Source organism: Haemorhous mexicanus, chromosome 13, assembly GCF_027477595.1.
Source record: "Haemorhous mexicanus isolate bHaeMex1 chromosome 13, bHaeMex1.pri, whole genome shotgun sequence".
Taxonomy (NCBI): Eukaryota; Metazoa; Chordata; class Aves; order Passeriformes; family Fringillidae; genus Haemorhous; species Haemorhous mexicanus.
The window spans coordinates 21,001,320-21,025,649 of NC_082353.1; the positions used below are offsets into that span (position 1 = coordinate 21,001,320).

Here is a 24,330-nt window from a genome sequence, read left to right on the forward strand (position 1 = left end):
GGCAGGACGTGGTGCAGCTCTGGGTGCAGAGATGGGACCCCAAAGTGCCACTTGGTCACCTCTCCCAATTCCTGAGACAGCCCAGCCATGCTCCCACCAGAGCTTCCCACCACTGTTCCCAAACAGGGCAGGATTTGTGGGCTGAGGAACGCGGGGCTGTGGGATGGAGGCTGCAGGAGGAGCACAGGGCTCTGGGGTGGAGGCTGCAGGAGGAGCACAGGGCTCTGGGGTGGAGGCTGCAGGAGCAGCACAGGGCTCTGGGGTGGAGGCTGCAGGAGCAGCACAGGGCTCTGGGGTGGAGGCTGCAGGAGCAGCACAGGGCTCTGGGGTGGAGGCTGCAGGAGCAGCACAGGGCTCTGGGGTGGAGGCTGCCGGAGCAGCACAGGGCTCTGGGGTGGAGGCTGCAGGAGCAGCACAGGGCTGTGGAATGGAGGCTGCCGGAGCAGCACAGGGCTCTGGGGTGGAGGCTGCAGGAGCAGCACAGGGCTCTGGGGTGGAGGCTGCAGGAACAGCACAGGGCTCTGGGATGGAGGCTGCAGGAGCAGCACAGGGCTCTGGGGTGGAGGCTGCCGGAGCAGCACAGGGCTCTGGGGTGGAGGCTGCAGGTTCAGGGGGCTCTGGGTGGAGGCTGCAGTTGGTCCCAAGCCCCTGTCCTGTCTTTGCCATGGTGGCCTGGTTTGCACAGCGGTGCCGGTTCACACGGGGCTGTTTGCAGAGTGCAGGCAGGATGTGCGCCGTGCTGTCTCACTGCATTATCTGCTCCTGGTATATTTTTAGGCTCTTGCTTCCATGACAAAATATTCAGTGACAGTATATTTGCCCACAAGCCTTTGAAGGTCTGTTTTTGCCTCATGGAAGAGCTCCCATTGTTTGGGATTCAGCCAGCCTTTCAGCAGCAGTGCTGTGTGTTTTGCATGTCATCTCCATAATGTTTCTAGAAACAAACTTTGGGCTGCTTTCAGTAAAGCCACGGGTCTGCCTCAGAAAGGTTGAGTTTGTGGCAGGCTGGCTGCTGCTCGGTCCTGAGTGCCAAACAAGTTGTGGGGAATGCTGTGAAAGCAGGGGAGGGTGTGTGTAATTCCAATAAACAGAGCAGCCTGTGGAGGAGCTGCTCTCCTGCTTCACCCAGATCCCTGCAGGGGAAAGACCTTCCCAGAGATCCCCAGGTCAGGCAGCAGAACGGGAGTGCAGACTGATGTGCAAGTGCAGGAGCTGAAATGTGAGAAAGTCGTGCTCTGAGGAGCAGGATGGAGACTTCTGGTGTGAAGTCCTGGGCCAGAACTGTGGAACTTTCCACCAGCACTGAGAGCTAATTCCCCAAGCTCAGCATATTCAAAGCCTGAATTCAAAACTCATCTTTTCCATGAGTATTTTTTTTTTCTCACAAGCTCACAATGGGTAAAAAATAAGATCTTAAGAACTAATCCAGTTAAGCTTTTTCTTGCTGGCTGAGAAGAGAGGGAGACAGGAGGAACAATGAGCACTTTGTTTCTGTTTTGCAGTATCTGGTCAGTGGTCAGATACAACAGAGGTGAAGGGGTCACATAACCACAGATCGTTTGGAGCTGGATGTGCTGCCTTACAGGTCTGGGTGGGACATTTTGGAGGGGGTAGAACCAGCACAAAGCTGTGTGGGCATGGTGACTTAAAAGACTGAAGAAGACAAATCCTCTTTTTCAGGCTCATCTATAAATCAATTACCATTTGTTCCTTATTAATAATTTAGCTGCCAAGAACGTGCTTATTGCTTTAGAAGAGGGAAAAAATACAGACTGTCCCTGTACTGAGGAGCTGGCAGGCTCAGAGATGCAAGGCAGCACTCCTGGGAATATCCAGGGAAAACTGTAACCACGGGCTGTATTAATTACTTCAATAATTTTGCACTTTCTGCTCCCTGCAAACCTTTTTGTCTGCTTGCATCGTGTTGATCCTGGTTGGTGCTCTCAGTTTAATCAGCCCTCCCAAGGAAACGAGATGGTGAAGGATCTTCCTTCCGTCTCTTCAGGGCTGGAAGGGATTTCTACTCACTGTAATGCTGAGAGCTGCCAAAAGCAGGGAGAGGGGCCCAGGTGGGAGGGGAGGAGAAGCCAAAGGGAAGCATGTGGGGGATGTCCAGTCTGGACATGGAGTTTGGGACAAGCTGCTGTTGGTATGAGCTCTCAAGTGTGTTATAAAAGAGGGCTGGAGTGCCTTGAGGACAAGGGTTTGAACTTAATACCTCTGAGGAGATACGGGACAATGTGAGAGAGGAGGGTGATTGATGGGTCACAGTGATAATTTTAGCAGCTGTGTTTTCTGATGGGTTGGAGGAACAAGATATTTATCTGATGTGCCAGAGAGGAGGAGGAGATTAGTTGGGATGACACAAGGACAGGCAAGTTGTTTTGATTGCTAAAAGGAAAAAGAAGGGGTAGGTCTTCACTTGCTTCAGAGCTTTGGATTTTTGGTTTTTTTCTTTTTCCTTGACTTGTATAAGAAAACATATCAAACAGAAGATGGCTGGGAAGGCTAGTAGGGGTGGTCTGGAGCAGTGGGTCTGCATGGTGAGTAGTTTCTAGAGTAAGGTTTGATGCAGCAAGTCTGTGCCAGGATGGGGCTGAACCTGGGGGTTCTGGCTGCAGGTGCAGGCAGTGGCTTTGCCATTCCCCAGCACTGCTGGGGCAGCACAGAGAGACACAACACAGGTGAGGTGCAGAATGAGAGAATAACAGAAAGGTTTGGGTGGGAAGGGACCTTAAATCCAGCCCCATTCCAGTCCTGCCATGGCAGGGACACCTTCCACTGTCCCAGGTGCTCCCAGCCCCAGTGTCCAGCCTGGCCTTGGGCACTGCCAGGGATGCAGGGGCAGCCCCAGCTGCTCTGGGCACCCTGTGCCAGGGTCTGCCCACCCTGCCAGGCAGGAATTCCTTCCTTATATTGAATCCAAATCTCCCCTCTGCCAGTTTAACCCGTTAAGGCACGGCACAGAGCTTGAGCTCAGGTGCTCAGGAGTGTTGGAATGCAGAGCATGGAGCTGCCAGTGCTCTTCTCTGGGGGAGAGCCCCTGGCACAGCCCTTGGCATAGACTGGAGTGCTGGTTTGGGATCAGCTGGCACACTGGACACTGCAGTGTCCTTCCCCTGGCAGCAGCTAGGAGTGACTGCAGCAAGTTCATCTGGGAGAAGGATGTCTGCAGAGTTGGAGGTTTGGGAATGGGATAAGGAGTTGGACTTGCTGGTGTTTAATGTCTCATTGAGAGGGGGAGTTGGATCCTGTTCCAAACAGAGCAGACTCTTAGTAAATAGGCTGAGTGCTGTGAGGGGGAGGGTGGTTGGTCACTGCCTCTGTGTATTTTAGAGCAATCACATTTGTTTCACCGAGTTGTTTTTTTGAGGATGGAGTGGGTGTGTGGACCAAAGGCTTAGTCACGAGGGGAGGGGAAAGAAAACTGTCTTGACTTGTGAAGTCAAATATTTGTGACTTATCCCATTGTTTCCCTACCTTTGTGTAGGTTCTGTCCGTGCTCACATGCTGTGGGAGTGAGCAGTGCTGCTCCATCTGTGTTTGCCATTATTCCTCTTTGAAGCATCCAGGTATTCCCACAGCATTCCTGCTCTTTTGCACCCTTGGTCTGTGCTGTGTCCCTCACTCTCCTGTCCTGGACAGCCTGGGCAGTGTTTAGGGAAGGTGTAGGTAGTGAGACATCTCCCATCAACAGAACCTGGAGGGTGCTTAAAACCATGTGGATGATTCAGTGGAAAGCCCTCTGTGCTCTGAGTCACTGCTGACCCAGGCACCCAGCAAGTGCATTTTGCTGCTCCAGAGGAGACAGAAAAAGGCCATAATTGAGCCTTCCCCCTCTGTGCCTCATCGTGTTGGTTTGGAGGAGCTGGCTGGTGTTCCTGGGTCTCCTGTCTGCATTTCATCTGCACAGTGATTATGGCTGGCTCAGAAGTTCCCCCAGAGCTTTGATTTGGAGCGAGCAGCGGTGGTCTCACGGTGCCACCAAAGGGCTGGGATGTTGGTGTTGGCTGTCACACAGGGTTCTGGTGTCCCTCTCATCCTGGCTGCACCACAGAGATGGACAGATCTATTTGTGCACTTGTAGAATGCTGCAAACACTGAAGGCTTTCAAAGAGCTGGGAATTGTTTTGTCTTCTCTGGGTTCCCATTCAGGGCACAGCAGAGGGTGTTGGGCTGCTGCTGAAGGACAGGACAGAAGGGATCTCTCCAAAGAACTTCCAGCCAGGAAGGTGTGAGGGCTGTGTGGGGCACAGGGGAGGACAGCATTCCCAAACAGCATTCCCTGCCCCTTTGGGGAGTCCCAGCACCCCCTGCACAGCCCAGCCCACCTCTGTGTGCCTGGCACCTGCCAAGAGGGACCAGAAAGGAAATGAGGAAAAAACCATCCCTTCTTTCTGGAATTCTGCTGGCTGTTTTCCATCACCTGCCTGCCTGTGTCACTGTCCCCCCAGAGCAGCTGCTGGGTGCTTGTCCCCCTGTGTCACCTTGGCCTTCCAGTGGTTGGCATGAAAATCAAAAGCAGCTTTAAAATGTGCTCTGGCTTTTTCGAGTACAAACTAATATTTACCTGTGAGTCTGCTTCTCTCCTCATTCCCTGTCCTTGGCAAGCTCCAGATCTGGTTTAAGCTCAGTGTTTTAGCATTTATCCAGTGAGGTTCCCAGGACGTGAATATCAAACATTCTTTGGAGCTTGGAGGGGGGAAGGGGGAGCTGATGCAGGAAAGGTACCTGAAATGGCTCTCTGTTCCTTAAATGTGAGTTGAGATGCAGTTGATATTTTCAGCTGTTCGTAGTGGACACCTCATGGAAAACTTTTGAAAAACATCTCATTTGGGAACAGTTCTGCATCCTGTGGTGGTTGAAAGGTGACCTGTTTTCATGCTGGGGTTTTTTCTGGACTGTTCTTTAATCACTTCTTGCCTCAAGCTTTTATTACTGCTGACATTTACATGAAAATAAGGTATTTGTTTATGTTGATTTTAGCCACTTGCTTTTTCCTGCTGCATTTTGTGTCCCCCCAGCTGGATTTCCAGGAGCAATAGCAATGCTGGAAGCCTGGCAGGAAGGCCCCTGTGCACACACACACTGGAGATCCTGTTTGGGTGATAAGAGTGCCTTAGCGTGATCCTGGTGCTGTGGAGAGCTCTTATTCATGGAGCTGCTCTCCCACACATCCTGCATTAGTCAGAGCTCAGCTTTGGAGCTAGACATCCTCGCTCCAGGAGCACCAGGGCAGGGAAGAGTGAAGGACAGAGGGAGATGGTGCATCCAGACAACAGCACCATGGAAAAATCACATTTTTGGCGAGCAGAGAATTCCTTGTGTCTCGCAGCATGGGGGAGGTAAGATGCTCTTCCCCCTCCTTTTCTCAAAGTTTTTCAGTTTTTTTTTAAACATAATCTGTAATTTAGGGAGGCAGAATTTGGCTTCCATGAATAAGATAATTGTCTTGGTTGAGGCAGTGACTTCTGTGAGTGAAAACAACCCTTGCCCCTGCTCTGGAGAGTTACAGGAAGAAAGGAACCTTTCAGGTAGGCCCCATACACAGCTTCTTTTTTGCTGCTGAGAGTTTGAAGTGGGGGAAAAAATATTTCAGCTGAAGCTTCTTTCCACCTCTCTTGTCCGAAGAACCCTTTTTTTTATAGAATAGATCACAGTAATAACCCCAAAAGCAGCAGCACCTCCTGCCTGCCCTCAGCCTCCTCTGAGGTGCTGTAAAAGCTGATTATGAGACAGAGGAGTTTCCAAAATGCTTCCTCCAAACACAGCCAACACTGATTTCACTGGCAATTACCAACAGAAGGGACTGTTCAATATTAACTTGTGAGAGCTGTTCATGAGCAGCTCCATCTGAAATCTGCAGCACTCCCCAAAGACATCCCATTCTTTTGGGCTGGCTTTTGGGGCTGGATTGCTCCTGCATTGCTGGTGACTCACAACAGAGCAACTCAGAGTTGTAAAGTTAACAGAGCCTGCTTCCAGTACCCTTTTCACCTCAGCACACACCTTGTGTTAACTCCTGCTGGAAACTCCGGGGTTTGTTTGGGTCGCTCTGTGTCATCGGGATTGGGGGGAAGCCTGTGGGAATTGCTCTGGGATGAAGCACATGGGAAGTGATTCACCCACAACTGATTCACTGGAGCTGGGAAAGCTCCTCTGGAATACAGAGCTGGGCAAATAATTCCTTGGGGAGAGGGGAGAGCCTATAAGGAACCCAGAAAGATTTTTGTAAGCAAGCTGGGTTTTATTTAAAGGAGAGCAGATCCCCTCACGTGGGGGATGGATCCCAGAGGACATCCCTGGGGAGGAGGCTGGAGGAAGTCTGTGGGACCAGGTCCCCTTGTTTGTGGCGTGCTGTTAATTGCTACTGGTTGTGCAAATAATTACATATGTGAGTGGCTGCTAACCCAGCTTGAAAAGCAATAGAACCCAGAGCCAGTGGGATTAAGGCAAGGCTTGAAAGGCCTCTGTAATTCCAGCAGAGCATTGATCTCTGCCTTAAGTTGCTTTTGAAAATGGGAGATGGGCACTCTGGAAAATTTCACCCTGGATCTCATTATCCGTGTGGGGGAGGTCCAAACACAGATGGGCAAACCTGCAAATAGCTGCTTTTCAAATTACAGGAAAAGCAGCAACATTTTCACTGTAAAATAAAGAAAATAACAGCAACGAACCTCGAGTAGCCTCAAACTATTCCAAACAAGATAATTGGAGGCTGGAGCACAATGTATTTTTAGCTATATCTGCTATAAAGTAAACATGTTCTTTGTCCAGGACCACCAAAAATGTTTCCATAAGAAATGTTGGCTTTGCCCCAGCTTGATAGAATGCACAAATATTTGTCTGAGGAGCCAGTTCCGACTCTGGTATTTATATGAAGGTTCTGTTGAAGGCACTGGGAATTGTATATATTGTGAAGGGGAGGCCAAGGTCTTAAAACTGTCATTTTCCACCCTCCCTCAGATAATCCCTTTTGCTTTTGTTAGCACACACATATTTGGGGCAGCAGTTCTTGGTGTGAGGCTTCTGTCCAAGCACTGTGCAGCACAAGTTTCTTTTGCCCTTCTTTCCTGGGTTCTCTTGCTCTGGTTTATCTGGGTTATATCAACAGCTGATGCTGATTTGCAGAACTCTCTTGAATTCAGTGAAAATAGGAGCGTTTTTTCCCCTACAGCATCAAGAAGATGCACAGAGAAACTGGATATTAAATGTAAATCAGTGTAAGTACCATGGAGGCTGACAGAATAACTGAGTTTTACAGCTTTTTTTGCCTTTTTCTTCTTTTTGATTGCCATGTGCTCCAGTAATTCAGTCTCCCTTGAAATGCTTTTGTTTTGGATGCACTCTGGGTTATGGAAGATGATCTGAATTTCCGTGGCATTTCCATCCATCCCTTTTCTCCTCCTGCAAGTGCCCTGCCCATCCAAGGCCACGGCCCCATCAGGATGCCTGGAGTCTCCTGGGAGAGGGGAAGTTGCTGCTTTGCTTGGATGAAAGTGTGCTGGGTTTTGGATTTCAGCTCTGGAGTTAAATACAGGATTCTGGGAAGGAATGACGAGCTCTGATAAATGACTTTTCAAAAAGGCACGTTCAGAAACCTCTCCTGGGTCCACTCCCTGCACCCTTAAGGCTCAAGCACAAATAAATTTCGGTGAGTCTGACACAGATTTGGGCCAATAAACTTTGCTGAAATAAATAAAAGGACCAGGACTGCTTAGAAAAACTGGGTTTCACATTTAGAGGTACCAGGGATGCAATACCTTCAGAAACACAACCTCAAATTCCACTTCTGTTTTCAGTGGAGAAAAGGCAGAAATGTTGGAATGCATATTAGGAAGTTTGGAAGTGGGTTTGTGATTAAGCCTTAATTAAGCATTAGGATATATTCTGTCCTTTCTGGGGTAGGAGGGTGTGGGCTTGGGTCTCTGGGGTACCTTATTTGTTTGCTGTGCTCCTGGCTATCAGGAAAAGGAGGAGCTGAAAGAAATAGAGGGGCATAAAATTACAAAATGGCTAAAAATAGAGGAGAGGGAGCTGGGTTTGGTAGGCACCAACCAATATCCTGTAGCTGGGGCAGAAACAGAAGGGGTGTAAATAACAGAGATCAGTGAAAAATACAGGAGAAAAAATGGTTGGAGATATAGGAGAAAATGAGATCTCTCCATAGCTTCAAAGAAATATGAATTAAACTGAGATTGGAAGGGGGACAAGGCTCTGTGGAGCAGCAACAATGGGCAGAGAGTTTATGGTAAACCAGTAAAATGTACTTAGGTCTGAATGTGAAATTAGACTCTGAAAAATAGGGTCTCAAGGCACCTGCTAAAGAGCTTACTGGAATCTTAATAAATGACTCATGCTGTCATAATCTGATCCTGACATCAACTCCCAGGGCTGGACTTCTTCAGCTCTGGAGAGGGGGAAGGGGAGGCTGCAAAGACTGGGATGGAAATGGGCAGGTAAAAACCATTTGCACAAGAGATATTGATAATTTATGCTATTGTCAGCTCCACTGCAAGCCCAGAACAAACAAGTCTTGAGCAGAGGAATTGTGCAGCATCAGAAGAAAACATGAATTTCTCTTTACCTTATGCTGTGAGTTGTTTTGTAAAGGATGTGTGGTTTCCCTCCAAATCCAAAAGAGGATTTTAGTGGGAAGAAAGAACCAGATGAGAAAGTTACCAGCACAAAATAGGGGTGATCACTGAGAGTATTGAGGGAGAGATTCACTGTTCTCTCCTGGTCTTGGCTCTGCCACAAACTTTTCTTTTGCTTTGGGAAAATCCTTTATCTCCATTCATTTTGAGGTTATAAAAACTTTCCCTCTCCAAAGACATATGTTGAAAATTACATTTATTAATTATTTTAATCTTCTATAAATTTTAAACAGGAGTGTTAATTATTAGTTTCCTCTCTGGCAGCACGTTGCAAACCTCAGCTTGACACAGGGAACTTCTTTTTCCAGACTTTGAATGACAGCACTGTTAGAAGTGCCCCAGAACTTGGAAAATTCAGCGACGCTGAGCAAATTGAGGGGAAAGAGATGGCAAAGGATCAGCTTTGGAGTTACAAATGTGCTGCGTGGGCCATTTTTTTATTCCCTCTTGTTGATTTGGCCGCTGTTGAGGGAAAGTTGAGATTTTCTCCAAGTGCTCAGTGAAGCCCTGTGGATATTGCAGAGCTGTGCACACAACAGCCAGATTCTGCTACAGGAATAAATGCTCATTTCTCTGCTGCAGGCCAGATGCAGGGCCAGCAAGGAACTACTTATCATGTTCTGTGTTCAGGAGAAAGTCACAGCCTGTGGCCACAGTTCTGGTGAATTTTAGAGCAACTGGCAACTTATTAGTCATGGGTTTAAAAACCAGCTCCTGCTCGTGGTTTTTAAAGTGAATAATTTCACTTTTTCTTCCTGATGGTTTTTCTTTTTTTCCTTCTTTCCTTTTTTGCACAAGTTGGTGTTACTGGATGCTTGAGTTTTTCAGGCATTTTGCTCTCTTGCAAGATTAATGACAGGGATATAAAACTGATGGGAAGGGAAGGAATTGGATCTCTGATGGAGTAAATCTGAATTTTTCCAACCTTGGCAAAACTATTTGATTGCTCAGATCACTTTCCTTAAAAGAGATCTAAGTGATTTTCCTTCCTGGTTTTTGCACCCCTGATTTCAGCTTTGCTTTTAAAGCAGGAGAATGGGTGCAAGGAAGAGTTTCAGTATCCATCTGAAGATAGCTGCAAAATGCTCAAAGAGGAACAAATAAAATGACCAAAACCTTTCAGAACGTGGGGTGGCTTTTTTGTCTTTCGCAATCCAGGATCTTACAAATTAAATACAGTTTAAAAAAGCAACCACAAAACAAACCCAACAGAAAAACCCCAACAACAACAAACCCCAAACAAGCAGGAAAAAAACCCCAATCAGGCCTGGAAATCAAATTCAGGTTGTGCAATGTTCTCCTGTTCAGTTCAGACAGATTGTTTAAAAATAAAGCTTCAATGTTGCTGTCATTTTCCTCCCTCCCTCCCTGGTTTTGCCATTAAAGCCTCACTGTTGCCCTTTGCTCTTTGAGCAGCTTTTGGCCTTGGAGAGGCAGCTTGGTGTGGTAAATTTCCCTAGGAAATGGCTTTCAAGGATGGCTCCATCCTAAAGGTGCTCAGCCTGAGGGGTTTTGGTTCTCAAGGACTCCATGCAGTGTAGGAATACCTGGATGACAGAGCACAAATTATGCTGGTTTTGTGGGAAATGGAGGATTCTTGTATAACTGCTTAATATGATTATGTAGAAGTTATTTATTGTTTATATTACACATATATTTATAGATTTTACAGATAACTAAGTGCACACTTCTTGATTGGTGTCTTTGTCTTGTTCACTCATTTTCTGTTTGTATTTCTTGGAGCAGATGATTGGTTATAGTCTAGGTGTTTCAGTCTTCTGTTATCTAGTTTTTGTGGTCTTGGTATTCAGTTTCTCAGCCTCTTCTTTCTTAATTTAGCACAATTTTTGTTTTCATAGCTTTGACAAATTGCTGAGGTTTTGAGAACAAACTTGGAGCAGGCTGGCTGGTGCACACTTGGCCTAACCCTTGCAAATACATTGCAACATGCTGGATTTTTAGAGAAAAATCCTGTACTAAATTTTGGGCAAAAAATATTGATCATTTCAGGAGTAATCCTGTTAAATAGTATGGGGTAATAAATGTATCAAGGCAGTTGTAGAGGGAGAGCTGCTCAGCCCAGGCTGGTCTGAGGAGAGGTAAAAGGGAGGAACAGTTCAGCGTCCCCAGGGAAATCTGGGGTTGGATTCTGCTGATTGTAATGAAGTCTGGATGTGCTTTGGGATCAGCCTTGGGGATCAGCCCGTGCTTCAGAACAGGACCAGGAGAAGGAAGAAGTTGTGTGTGCCCTGGAGACCATTAGGGATGGCTCATGGGACACGTGCTGTGGTCACCCCCGGGGCTGCCCTGAGCAGAGCAGTGTTGGCTCCTCTCATCTCCTGCCCCATCTCAGCCACACCAGGAGTTTGTTCCTTGGGAGAAAAAACTCCTTGAGGGTTGAGGAAAATGCTCCTGGAGGGTTGGGGCAGGACAGCAGGGGGAAGTGGATCTGCCCTGTTCCCCAGCCACGTTCCCAAGGACGTGCAGGTGATGCTGTTTTGTCCCAAGTCCCTCCTGGGGAGCCTGAAGAGAGATTTCCCAGCCAGAAAAACCCAGGGAACCCCCAGGGCTTTGGGGGAATATCATCCCTTTTACCTTATCTCTTATGGAGGGGAGAGGGGGAGGTTGCTGCATCAGAGGATAAACCAGATGGCTGTGTCATTGGAAAGTCTCCTCAGATAAGAGTGCAGGGAATTCCATCTCTGTGCTGTGGGCAGAGCCTGGCATGGGGGCAGGAAGAGCCCTTTCCATCCCCCTGACTGGGGAGTTGGTTGTTGGGGAATGCAGGGAGAGCCCCATCCTTGGAAATCACCCCCAAGTCAAACACAGTTGGTGTTAGTGCCCCACCTCAGCTGCTCAGCCCAAACCCACAGTGTCCATGTGCTGCTGGAGACTGGGAGCAGGAGGAACACTTCCCACTGCTGGCATACTTGGAATATTCTCTCTGAGTCTTCTTTTTTCTCTTTTTTCCTCACTTGGATGCAAGAAATGCTGCCAAGCAGGCAAAGGTGAGGGGGATGGAGAAGCACTTCTGGCTTATTCCTTGTCTCACCTCCTTTTGCTAAATTCAGTTAATATTTTCATATGTATTTTTCAAAAGTTTTTCCAACCTCATCAGTTTTAAGGTCACATCACTGCAGTCTTGGCTCCAGTGAAATCAACACCAGAATTCCCAGCTTTCCCAGAAGCTCAGGTCTAGCCACTCTCCTTGGGAATATTCCCCAAATTTGGCTGGAATAATTTGTGTTTTGCCTTGCCTGTTGTTGTAGCAGTGTTTGCAGAGGTGTGTGTGGTACCAGGCTCTGCCAGAGAAGCTTTTGGGAAAACTCTGTTAGGGCAGCCAAGATGAGCCCAGCCTCTTTGGGATAATTGTTTGTGTGTTTTGCTTTGGGTTCACTTTGTTTTTCTAACTCTGCTGCCAACACAAAGAACCAGGGGAAATAATTCCGAGTAAAATTTCAATTTTCTTTATTTTTCTCTCTCCTTGACAAATTAAAAAAGAGAAATATTTCATTTCACCAAAGCCCTGAAGTGTTTCATTTGGGTCATTAGGAAAAGCAGGGGAAATGAAGGGTTAGACTTCAAAGGAAGTGCCTGGGGGCAGCTCCCATTCATCCAGGATGGAGGAGACCCTGCTCCAGCTTTTGCCTCTGCTGGAGAGGAGTTGAAAACTTTTGTCCTGCTTCCTGGGAAGGTTTGCTAGGGAAAGGCTGTTCTGGGCTGAGGATGGGATTAGGTGAAAATGAGCTGGAGGAGACACAGGGTAGATGTAAAAATAAAAATAAGCAATGCTGTAAAAACTCTATATTTGATTTCAAACTGCAACCTAGAAAATGAAACTGGACGTCTTGGTTGTCTGTAAGGTTCCTGAACTTTATTAGGCATAGTAGATAAATTTACATAAATGGTATCTATATTGATTTTGTCACAATGAAAATTCATCTATCTGTGTTTTAAGAGTCCAGGTTGATTAACACACATTTTAAGGTGTAACACCTTTCCAAGCCCAGCAGATTTTGCTGAGAGCTGTGCAAACCCTTCTTGTTTAGGACACATGGTACCACTGAATTGTCCTGTTCTTACTGGCTGTAGCTTTTGTCTCTGCCTCCTAATCAACCATAAAATACTAAAGAAACAATTAAAAAATCAAGATATCCAAAAGTAAATCCAGAGCAGAGTTGTTGCATAAAACAAATTTTTTTTTGATGATACAAATATTATTTGTTGAGGGTGCTTCATCCAGGGCCTAAAGGGGCTCCAGGAGAGCTGGAGAGGGACTTGGGACAAGGGATGGAGGGACGGGACACAGGGCATGGCTTCAGACTAAAAGAAGATGGGGTTTAGATGAGATACTGGGAAGGAATTGTTCCCTGTGAGAGTGGGAAGGGGCTGGGCTGGAATTCCCAGAGCAGCTGTGGCTGCCCTGGATCCCTGGCAGTGCCCAAGGCCAGGCTGGATGGGGGCTGGAGCAGCTTGGGACAGTGGGAGGTGTCCCTGCCATGGCAGGGGTGGCACTGAATGACCTTTAAGATCCCTTCCAACCCAAACCAGGCTGGGATTCCAGGATTTTACTGCTTTTGGAGGGAATCCTTGCCCTGAGGATGGGCACCAGCGGCCCCCTGGCAGCGCCGGGTGCTGGTGGCCGTGCCGGGTGTTGGTTGGTGGCCGTGCCAGGCCAGACCCACCCCTGTGTCCCTGTGCTGACTGCGGGCTCAGCACCCCTGTGTGCTCCTGTGCAGGTCCCTGGATGGGAGGCTGCAGGTGTCCCACAGGAAGGGCCTCCCCCACGTCATCTACTGCCGCCTGTGGCGCTGGCCCGACCTGCACAGCCACCACGAGCTGCGCGCCATGGAGATGTGCGAGTTCGCCTTCAACATGAAGAAGGACGAGGTCTGCGTCAACCCCTACCACTACCAGAGAGTGGAGACCCCAGGTACACCACAGCCCTGCCCTCTCTGCCTCTCCTGCAGCAGGGGCCATCTCCCAGGGCATTCCCAGGCACAGTGGGTCTATTATTGGTGATAATCCCTTACTCTGTGGAGCAGGAGAATCTGTGAACCTGCACTCGGGGGGAAAATATCGTTGGGAATTGATGAAATCCAAGTGAGCAGGTTCCCAGTGTGCACTGTGTGCACATAACTCACAGCAGGAACCACGGCAGTGTTCTGTGCATCCCTCACTGCTGGAGTTGAATTAAGGATAAACTGTTGAGCTGGGTCTAAGAGCAGCTCCCAGCTTCCTGTTCTGGAGTCTCCTCCTGCCTCTGGAAGAGACTTTGATCTGGAGCTGCAGGAGCTTCTGCTGCATGTCAGCACAGATCTGCAGAGCCAGGCAGGATGTTTATGCTAATCCCACCTGCCTGCTCCATCCTATGGGAAACTCATTCCTTGGGAATCATGGGGTGCACCATCTCTTAAATGGTGTTTCAGGCAGAGCTGGAAGGGGGCAGAGGGACCAGATGTGCTCAGATAAGCTCTATCCCAATTCCCAGCTGGGAATAAACAGCATCCTCACCTGCTGCTGTTATTCCAGAGGCAAACATCAAATCCTGTCCCTTAACAAGCCCCTGTCTTTAAAGCTGTCACTGCAGCCTGCTTTCTCCTATTTCCTGCTGTTTCACTGACTTTATTCCTGTTTCCCTGGGCAGTGCTGCCCCCGGTGCTGGTGCCTCGGCACACGGAGATCCCGGCCGAGTTCCCGCCCCTGGATGACTACAGCCACTCCATCCCAGAGAACACTAACTTCCCTGCAGGTATCGAGCCCCAGAGCAACTACATTCCAGGTACCTTGTGTCTTCCGTTCAGGGAGCAGAGGGAAGGGGCAGAGAGCACGGGCAATCCTGCCTGGGCATCCCAACCTGGGAATCTTCCTTTCCAGCGTTCTCTGGAGCTGCAGAGTGCAGGAATAGCTGGGAATTGTAAATGGGGCACTCAGCACGTTCGTGGCTTTGTTTTGTTAGGTTTAAACTCGCCTCTGCATTCAGTGGTACAACCTCGGTTTATTGTGGAATCTAAACTGGATGTTCCCTTACTGGCTTGAGATTTGGATGAAATTCAGCCATTTTGAGTAAAACTCTCCAAATTTCTGATGGAATGGAGCTCTTCTATTTATGTATCTATTTTACAAGCAATTTACACCTTATTTGCATGGACAAGTTATGCAGCTGCACTCCAGGAGAGGAGAAATATGTGGACAGAAAACTGCCTCCATGGCTTAAAGTTTCATGGGACTGAAAATCCGGATTTTTTTGTTTTCCCCCTCCTCTGTTATTCACAAATATGGATATCACCCTGGCTGTGCTGGCTCCTCCTTCCAGCAGCTTGAGAAAGAAAAGTAATAAAAAAGAATTTGAGCTCCTTGTGAATGACAAAGTGAATGTTTTTGGTGCCTAAAATCTAGACTTGTCAGTTGCACTGACAGTGTGATGGTTTTGTGCCTCCAGAGACCCCTCCTCCAGGCTATCTGAGTGAGGATGGAGAAACCAGTGACCACCAGATGAACCCCAGCATGGATGCAGGTGAGTCGCCTTTGGGGTTTTAATGTAGTGGCTGTGTCCCAAAGGAAGTTGAATGTCCAGGTTTTCTCTCATTGCCACAAAAAGAAATAGTCAGGTTTGGAATGAGGATACCTAATTGAGGTTCAAATAATCCATGGATTATCTTTGAATAGCCCATATTAATGTTCAGATGTCAAGGACTTCCCTCATTATAGAAAAAAAAATAAAGGAACCAGCTCAGAACAGTGTGAAAGGAAATGTAAAAATGGGCTGCACCACCTGTCTGCATCCGTGGGTCATCCAAGTGCAGATACTGAAAATATAGACCCAGAATTGGTGGCAAATTTACATGATGGAGGATAAAATTCTGACAGCTTTTTGGTCAGCTCTGTGTAACCCGATCCAGTACTCCATTATTGTCCCATACCCAGCAGGATTTGGGATATAAAGTGTTGTGGTTTTAGTTTTATTTTGTCTGGCAATGTACACCCAGGCTCTTTAACACCCGCTAACTGGCTTTGTCAGGATGATGCCTGAAAGTAAAACAGGCAAGTGCTGCTCAGTTTGGAAAATTAATGGGTTAAACTCCAGTAAATTCCCTGTGAAGGGGCAGCAAGTTGATATCTGAAAGCTCCTGTAAGGAGTAGTGAACATCAGAGAAGCAGCAGTGTCAGAAGTGAGGCTGCAGTGAGCACTGGGCTGTCCCTCCAACAAGCCTGGGCAGCCCTGCAGATCCTGTGAATGTTTTTCCTGGTGCAGATTCCATAGCAATAATTACCCCATCTTGATTTTCAGGTTCTCCAAACTTATCACCAAACCCCATGTCTCCAGCTCACAACAACCTGGGTAAGCACATGATCTTGGGAGCTGTAACTACAGTCAGGAGGTGACATTTGGATGATGCTGTTGAGGTTGTGCACTATTTGCAATATTCCAATGGTTTTAATCTGCCAGAGGGCAGCTTTGGGTTGGATGTGAGCAGGGAGTGGTTCCCTGGGAGGGTGGGGATTGGCTGGGATGGGATTCCCAGAGCAGCTGTGGCTGCTCCTGCATCCCAGGCAGTGTCCAAGGCCAGGCTGGAGCACCCTGGGACAGGGGAAGGTGTTCCTGGTCAAGGCAGGGATGGAACTGGATGGGATTTAAGGTCCCTTTCAATCCAGCCTGTCCTGGAATTCTGTGATTCTGTGAGACTGAGCATGGTCTGAGCAGAGAGAAGTGGAGGAGATTGGGTGGTGTGGGGTTAGAGAGCCCAAATAAGCAGGGAATGTGCAGGAATGCCAGGGAATGGAGAGGTCATGGACAGCATTCCAGAGGTGGTGGGGGGGATGCACAAAGCACTGATCTGGCTCACACCAGCTGCTTTTCCTCACCCAAACCTAAACCACTCTGCAGTCTGGAGTTGTTTCCCCCCCAGCTCCATCCTGGGCACAGGGAGCACATTCCAGCCCCAAGGGCTCTGTCAGGCCATGGCTGGCACTGACTCATCCCACACCTGTGACAGAAACTGGGGAACCCTGAGGAGAAGGGAGAGCAGCTGAACCTCTGAGACACCACGAGAGCTTTTGTGGCTCTCTCTGCACCTCTGTTATCTCAGAAATTCCACCCTTTATTTTCATTCTGATCTCTCACTCTGAGCTCCTGGCCTGTTTGGAATTGCTGTGCCATAAAAACCCCTCCCAGCTCTGCCTGGCTGCAGGATCAGCTCCCCAACTGTTCATTAAGGCAGCAGACAGAGCCCACTTGAGACTCCTCTGGAATAACCATGGCCATAAAGTTTACATATGCTTTTAATCCTGGCATGCAGGACTTTGACACTGCTCCAAAATTTGTCAGTCATTGGCTGACTTTTGGATATCTTGGGGCTGTTGAACAGAGGATTTCTTTCCCCCCCTTTTTTTTTAATATTGCCATGGTGACACAAAACTTTTATTTCTTTAACTGCTACAGCCCAAGAAGAAAATGCATGAGTGAGATATTTTTATTTCATTTTTCCCAGTGTGCTGCCTGGGAGCTGATGAGGTTTTCTTGCAATTTTTCCTGCAATTCTTCCCTTTTTTTCAACTTAAAAATAAAAAGCCAATTCCGTGTAACAAACTCAACCTGGCAAGTGGTATCTGCCTTCCATAAGGCAGAGAGGAGTTCCTAGGAAACAGACACCCCCCAATCCTTCCTGACAGGACACTGGTTGGTAACACATCAGATGGCTCAGGTGCTGTCTGGGGACAAAAAAAAGGAGGAGGTGAAGCTGGTAAAGCATGAAGAGTCTCTTTTGTAGTCTGAGGAGCAGACAGCAGAGAAGCAGTTTAATTTACCAGCATTAAAAAATGCCTTTGAATTCTTGCAAACCATATTTATTGCTCTCAGGCAGGAGCTTCCACAAATGAAGAACTTCTTGTTGCTTTTAATTTTATTGTAAAGTTTTGCCTTTGAGGAAGCTATGAAATAATAAATGAAAGAGCAGCTGAGCCACCCTTAAAAGCGTCCAAGGGCAGAATTGTCATCACATGAGTGTTGTAAATGGTTTATCTGCAGCAAGGAGCTGCTCTCAGGGAAGTCAGACCTTCAGCCTGATGGTCACAGCCCAGGAAGGAGCTGCTGGTGGCTGGTGACCTGCTGCAGCACTCCTGTAATTCCTGGATAAGCAAACTCCACTCTCTAGGGCTGGACTTTGCTCTGCAGGACTCTAATGAGGCTTTCTGTGTGTATCTCTGGAGCAAATGGAACAGAAGTCCCCCAGCAGTGTGTGCAAGGAGGAGTTTCTCAGCTCTGGAGCAGAGGGGGGGCTTTGCCATGGAGAAAACAATGTCCCAGGATTGCTTTGTTTATTTGAGCAGAACTACCTGAAGCTTTTAAGACAGTTCACTCTGTGTAAACTGAACTTTGGACCTAAATCCCATGGCCATATTCCAGGGAGTTCCAGAGGCAATAAAGCAGCACAAGGCAAACCAAGTGTGACACCAGGGGCAGGGTTACCTTGAGGGCCAGGGCAGGTTTTCCATGTCAGGCTGAAACATGGGATGGAAGCAGCTCAGGGAATTTCATCTTTCCATTCCCATTGCAAGGTAACATATTGGGATTTTTTTTTTTTTAAATTCTTCTTTCAGTTTATGTTGGAGTTGGAAGTGTTGGAGTTTTGGTTCCAAATTACAGTTGTCAAGTTTTCAGTTGTCAAACAAAAGCTTTAAGTGGAAGTCACAAGATCCAAGGATCTCTTCCCTCCTGCTGAAACACGAACTGAGGGAAATACTAAAAACAAAATGAAAGGAGAGTTGCCAGCATTCTGTGGGCATTGGGAACGAAGTCAGGGAGCTGAGGCTGGCTGAGGAGCAGCCCTGTGGTCACACACACATTGTTGTTCTGAGGGGGCCATCCCTGGAGCACAGGAAATCCATTGTCAGGGATTGCTCCACTGCAGGACTTGACGCAGGAGCTGTCAGAGCAGTGAGCACATGGCCCTCGGTCCCATCCACGTCCCTCTGTCCCCTGTCCCAGGGCACAGCCAGCCTTCCCTGGCTGCAGAGGGAAGGGAGCACTCACCTCCTTTCCAAGGAGGGGTTGGGATTGGCAGAGCTGGAAACATCTCTCAGCGAGCTGTGGCCACACTGGGATCAGCCACATTCCCTGAAAGGAGGAAAACAACTTCCCTGTGCTCACAGGGGGAGCAGAGCAGGCAGCAGACTTTCCCCAGGACTTTGATCTGGCAGGGAGGATGCAGGACTGGGACCATCTCTGGACCCAGGGGACACTTCTGACAGCAGAGCTCTTTCTGAGTCAAGACTGAAATTGTGCAGAGATGATTCAGGCAGGATTTGCCTGGGTTTCATGTATCCTGTTTTATTGATTGTGTACCCCCACAGGGTTCTTTGGCTTTAGCAGAGCTGCATTCTCTTCCTTTTCCCCAAACACTGAAGCCATAAATTGAAAATGAATATTTAGGACAGCTCTAACATAGAGAGAATTTGCCCATCCCACAGCAGCTTAAGCTGAAGTTTAAAACTACAAATCAGAGGAGAAAGCAGCATCATTAAAAACTTGGTTGCAGTTTTTAGAGACAAGCTTTTCCTCAAACCAGGATTTGTTGGTTTATGTCTTTCCTCAGGCTGCAGATAAGCCAGAAATAAAATTTCTGTACATCCTTCAGTGAGGAATCCACAGCTCCCTTGAGCCCCAACGAGGTGGAGGTGGTTTCTGAAGGAAAGGACCACAAAACCATGGAGAGGTTTCAGTGTTTTTATAACTTGAATAGCACCAACCTGAGGGTATTACTTAAGGATCAACACAAGTTGATTTTTCTGGAGCTGAGCAGCCTTTTGATTAGAAAAGCACTTGCTGTGGAGTAAGAGCCCAGTCATGTGGAACTGATCTGTTTTCTTTGGTGGGTGCACTCACCTTGGGAGGCTCTGGGCAGAGCTGGTGTTTGCTGGGCCTCTCTCCAAACTGTGCTGGGGCTACAGAGCCCTCAGCAGTCCTGAGGTGGCCACAGCTGCTGCTGGAAAAACTTGCCTGCTGTGGCAGTTTCCAGTGGGAACACCAGATGGGCTGTGCAGAGGAAAAGGGCAGGGACAGTAAACTTGTGTCACTCCTGGATGTGTGAAATAATCAGTTTCTCTCAAGAGAGGGGTTTGCTTTGAGCTGTAAAATTCAAATGCAAGGAAGTGACAGGTAAAAGAAGCTGGGAATGAGTACAAGCTCCAAATTTCATGGATTTTGAAGCCTGCTAAGGATTACAGAGTTCCCCAGATGTACTTCTATTCAATTCCTTACTTGCTGTCAGCAAAGCTTGTAACAAAGCAGAAAGCAAAGGGATTTTCCTCATTAATGGCTACTTTGGGAACTCTTCCAGCAGTGAAGGAGCCAACATGCCTTCTGGCTGCTCCAACCTGTGCCTGAAGGTTATGGAGTAACAGGTACAGGTGAGAAAAGACTCCCAAACCTCTGCAGAGACCCTGGTCAGTGTGAGAGGAGGCTGGGGTGGTGAAAACCTGTCTTGGATTTCTTTGGAGTTGATCTCTTAAGCCCCACATTCTCCTAAGCCCTGCAGGAGCAGCAGATGGGAAAGCCTATGGAAAAAGCTGGGTTTTGCTGCTTGATGTTAACTCCTTGGCCAGATGGGAGCTCTTCTGTTCTGTCTTTAAACACAATTTGGATGGGGATGAAGTGATAAACTGGGGGGAGGGCTGGAGGGAATTCTTCTCTTGCACTGGATGTGGGGAACAGCACTCAGGAACTGGCTGGGTCTGCTTTGCAGTTCCCCTGCTCAGCTTGGCTCTCAGCAGGGCTGGGCACCTCCCTGAGCTGCATTTCCAGGAAATTTTCCTTGAGCCTTGCTCTGCTGGAGTCTCCTGGGCTTCAGTGGGAGCAGTGAAATCACTCAGTGCTGAGTGCCCATCCTGCCTTCCTGAGGCTGCCTCTGCTCCTCAGCTTCAGCCCCTTGGCTTCAGTCCACAAGGCAAACCAGGACCCCAGGGGAAGAGCTGAGCCTTCACCTGCTGGGAAAATGGATTTTCCTGTGTTGGTCTGAGATCCAGTGCACTGGGAGAAGGTTTTTAAATCACTTTGATGCCACTGTTAAAGGCAGTTTGGGGCATATTTCAGCCTCTACTGGTTTCACCAGTGCCAGAGAGGTCACAGCAGGGTCAGTGAGAAGGAAAGTTGGATTTACTGGTTGCAGGTGTACAGATTTAGGGTGCAGCACACCTGTGCTATGGACAGCAGGTTTGTGCTTTATGCTTGCCAAGATCTTCTTCTCCTTCCTTTTCTTTGTGTCCTTAAGGAACTGGCTACCTAAAAGGGATCCCGCATTTCATAGTAAAGCTGAGTTTATTTATTTAATTTCCCCAAGTGTGAGGCTGCTCAGTGACACCCCACTTGCTAAGTGAGTAGTGCCTTTGACTATCTGTGATTGCTCCACGTGCCAGAAGCTCCAGGGCTGATGTCACCTCCTTGCTGAGGTCCATTAAAAAGAAACCTTGGTTGAAGTGAGCCTGAGGAATGGAGCAGAACAATATTCCAGACCAGCTGGGTTGGTTTGTTTCCATCCCCCTTTCCCTTGCCGTGGCTGATTTGGCTTTTGTTTGGTGCAGACCTGCAGCCCGTGACCTACTGCGAGCCGGCCTTCTGGTGCTCCATATCCTACTACGAGCTCAACCAGAGGGTGGGGGAGACCTTCCACGCCTCGCAGCCCTCCATGACCGTGGATGGCTTCACCGACCCCTCCAACTCGGAGCGCTTCTGCCTGGGCCTGCTGTCCAACGTCAACCGCAACGCGGCCGTGGAGCTCACCCGGCGCCACATCGGTAACTCGCTGCGCCTGCGCAGGGGGACACCCCCAAAACCCCTCCTCAGGAACCCCCCACAAAAACCCCTCCTCAGAAACCCCTCCTCAAAAACCCCTCCTCAGAAACCCCTCCTCAGAAACCCCTCCATAAAAACCCCTCCTCAGAAACCCCCCACAAAAACCCCTTCTCAAAAACCCCTCCTCAAAAACCCCTCCTCAAAACACCCCCACAAAAACCCCTCCTCAAAAACCCCTCCTCAGAAACCCCTCCTCAGAAGCCCCCCACAAAAACCCCATCTCAAATACCGCTTCTCAAAAACCCCTCCTCAAAACCCCCCCACAAAAACCCCTCCAAAGAAACCCCTCCTCAAAACCCACTCTTCAAATACCCCTCCTCAAGAACCCCTCTACAAAACCCTCTGTTAGCAGGTTTAGAGCCCTGGGTGGGAATATCTGTGGATTGCAGGCTGATCCCCCACACAACAATACTAATTGTGATTTTTCACATAATCGTGATATAAAAATGCACCAAGGAACGCTAAAATTGCTGCATGTCATAGAATTTAAACCATTTCACACATTGTGTATCTGGAGGGATCTCAGGGATAATCTTGTGTGTTCTTTTCCCCTCCTGCACTGTTTTATTTTCTGACTGACCTTTTATAAATGGAAACTGAGCTCCTTGATTGTCATCTCAATTTCCACTTCTCCTGCAAGGTCCCAGCCGATTTGTTTTCAGTGAAACTTGTGCTAAGTGGAACATCCCAAATTTCTGCAATTTTGCTAAAAGTCAGTTGCTTGTTCTTTACTGTTTTCTGCTGACTCCTATCAAAAATGAATGCGATTTTTGTCCTAATTTTGCTCCCCTTTCCTGAGCAATAGGAGAATTCTCCCCCTTGCACAGGAGGATCTTTCCTCACTTGTTTTGAAGATTATTATACTCCAATCCCCAGAACCCACCAAGATTCAGAAATCAGATTTTAAATGCAGCAGACTCCTTCTGCTCGGTGGAAGGATGAAAGCAACACATTCAAACAGGAATGTGAGACCACATCAAATGTTTATTTGAGCAACAAAATGTATTCTTCAACTTTGTTCCTGCATTAACTGAGATTTTAATGATTAGTGTAAAAACACCTATGGGCAATGTATGTGTCCTTGTACACAAAGTCATCTCCAGCAAAAGGCAAGGAGTTGGAAGTGCAGTGGAATTCCATTCTAAATCACTCAGTACATCCCCAAACAGTTGTGTCCAGCTGGGATGACTTTCAGAAGAAATGATGGCTTTCGTGTGTTAACTGATAGAACATTCCTATGGAAAATATCAGTGTGCATGTGTTTGGAGGGACCTGGCTGGGGCTGGAGCTACAATTCCAAGTGGAGCTGGTGCTCCTGCCTCCCTCAGCTCGCCTGCCCACGGAGCAGTTTATTGGAATGTCCAGTGGGACAGAGTTTCCATCACTGGTAGCTGAGCTCCTGGTTTAGAGCTGGATCAGGGAGCAGTCCCGGCCCCGGGCTCGGTTTTTCCCAGAGTTTTTTCTCCCCTTTAGGGAGCTATCCCGAGCCCCGAGGTCAGTTTCCCCCCTGAGGAAGCCATCCCAGCTCCGGGGGCAAATTTTCCAGATGTTTTTCCCCCTCAGGGAGCCATCCCAGCCCCTGGGGCAGTTTCCCCCTCTGAGGGAGCCGTCCCAGCCCCGGGGTCAGTTTTCCCCGGTGTTTTCCCCCTCAGGGAGCCATCCCAGCCCCTGGAAAATTTTTCCACCCTGAGGGAGCCGTCCCAGCCCCGGGGTCAGTATTTCCTTGTGGTTTCCCCTCCGCGAGGGAGCCATCCCAGCCCCGGGGTCGGTTTTCCCCGGTGTTTTCCCCCTGAGGGAGCCAACCCAGCCCCTGGCACATTTTCCTGCCCTGAGGGAGCCGTCCCAACCCCAGGGTCAGTTCCCCACCCTGAGGGAGCCGTCCCAACCCCGGGGTCAGTATTTCATTGTGGTTTTCCCCTTCAGGGAGCTGTCCCAAGCCCAGGGTCAGTTTCGCCCCCCTGAGGGAGCCGTCCCAGCCCCGGGGTCAGTATCTCCTTGTGGTTTTCCCCCGTGAGGGAGCCATCCCAGTCCCGAGGTCAGTTTTTCCCGGTGTTTTTCCCGGTGTTTCCCCGCTGACCTGGCTGTGTCGCAGGCCGCGGCGTGAGGCTGTACTACATCGGCGGGGAGGTGTTCGCCGAGTGCCTCAGCGACAGCGCCATCTTCGTGCAGTCCCCGAACTGCAACCAGCGCTACGGCTGGCACCCGGCCACGGTGTGCAAGATCCCCCCAGGTAAGGCCCCGGCCCCGGCACGGCCCGGCCCTGCTCCGCGGCACCCCGGGCTGCTTCAAAATCACAGCGTGGGTGGGGTGCGTGGGTGGGTTGGACATCCCCTTCCACACCTGCCGCTACCCCATGCTGCTCCAAGCCCCGTCCAGCCTGGCCTGCAGCACTTACAGGGAAGGGGAGTCCACAAATTCTTTGGGAAATCTATTTTACTCTTTTAGAAGCCACTCAGCAATTCCAGCAGGGCATTTTTATAGTGTAAGGGATGGAGGTACTGCTGAAGGAAGCTGCTGTGGAGCCTCCAGTAGTTGCACTGCTTTCATCCAACAGAACAGAATCTAAGCACAACTTGGAGCAGAATCTGCCACTTGTTCCTTCAGTGTTTTATCAGTCCATTGTTGTATCATAATTGTCTCACAGACATGTTGAGATTTTTGTATGTGCCTCTTAGTAATGGTAAGAAATTTCTCTTAATTTAGATTCACCCATAATAGATTTAAATTCTTCCCTTTTTTTCTGGTCTCTAGTAAAATCCCTTTCTCTGTGTGAATTGGTTTGTTCTAAAGAAATCACATTTGCGGCCACCTTGTTGTTCTGGT

The 24,330-nt window shown here is 48.6% G+C and overlaps 1 protein-coding gene across 2 annotated transcripts in view; it reads left to right on the plus strand.

Annotated features, from left to right (window-relative positions):
• Nucleotides 1-24,330, plus strand: part of SMAD3 (SMAD family member 3) — a 69,381-nt gene that overhangs the window by 36,051 nt on the left and 9,000 nt on the right. The window contains exons 2-7 of one of the 2 annotated variants that reach the window (XM_059858722.1): nt 13,397-13,590; nt 14,305-14,409; nt 15,100-15,174; nt 15,949-15,999; nt 21,237-21,449; nt 23,600-23,737. In XM_059858722.1, the coding sequence (XP_059714705.1) occupies nt 13,397-13,590; nt 14,305-14,409; nt 15,100-15,174; nt 15,949-15,999; nt 21,237-21,449; nt 23,600-23,737 (776 nt within the window). Of the gene's footprint in view, nt 1-13,396; nt 13,591-14,304; nt 14,440-15,099; nt 15,175-15,948; nt 16,000-21,236; nt 21,450-23,599; nt 23,738-24,330 lie in introns of both variants that reach the window. The other variant, XM_059858720.1, reaches the window with a different exon arrangement.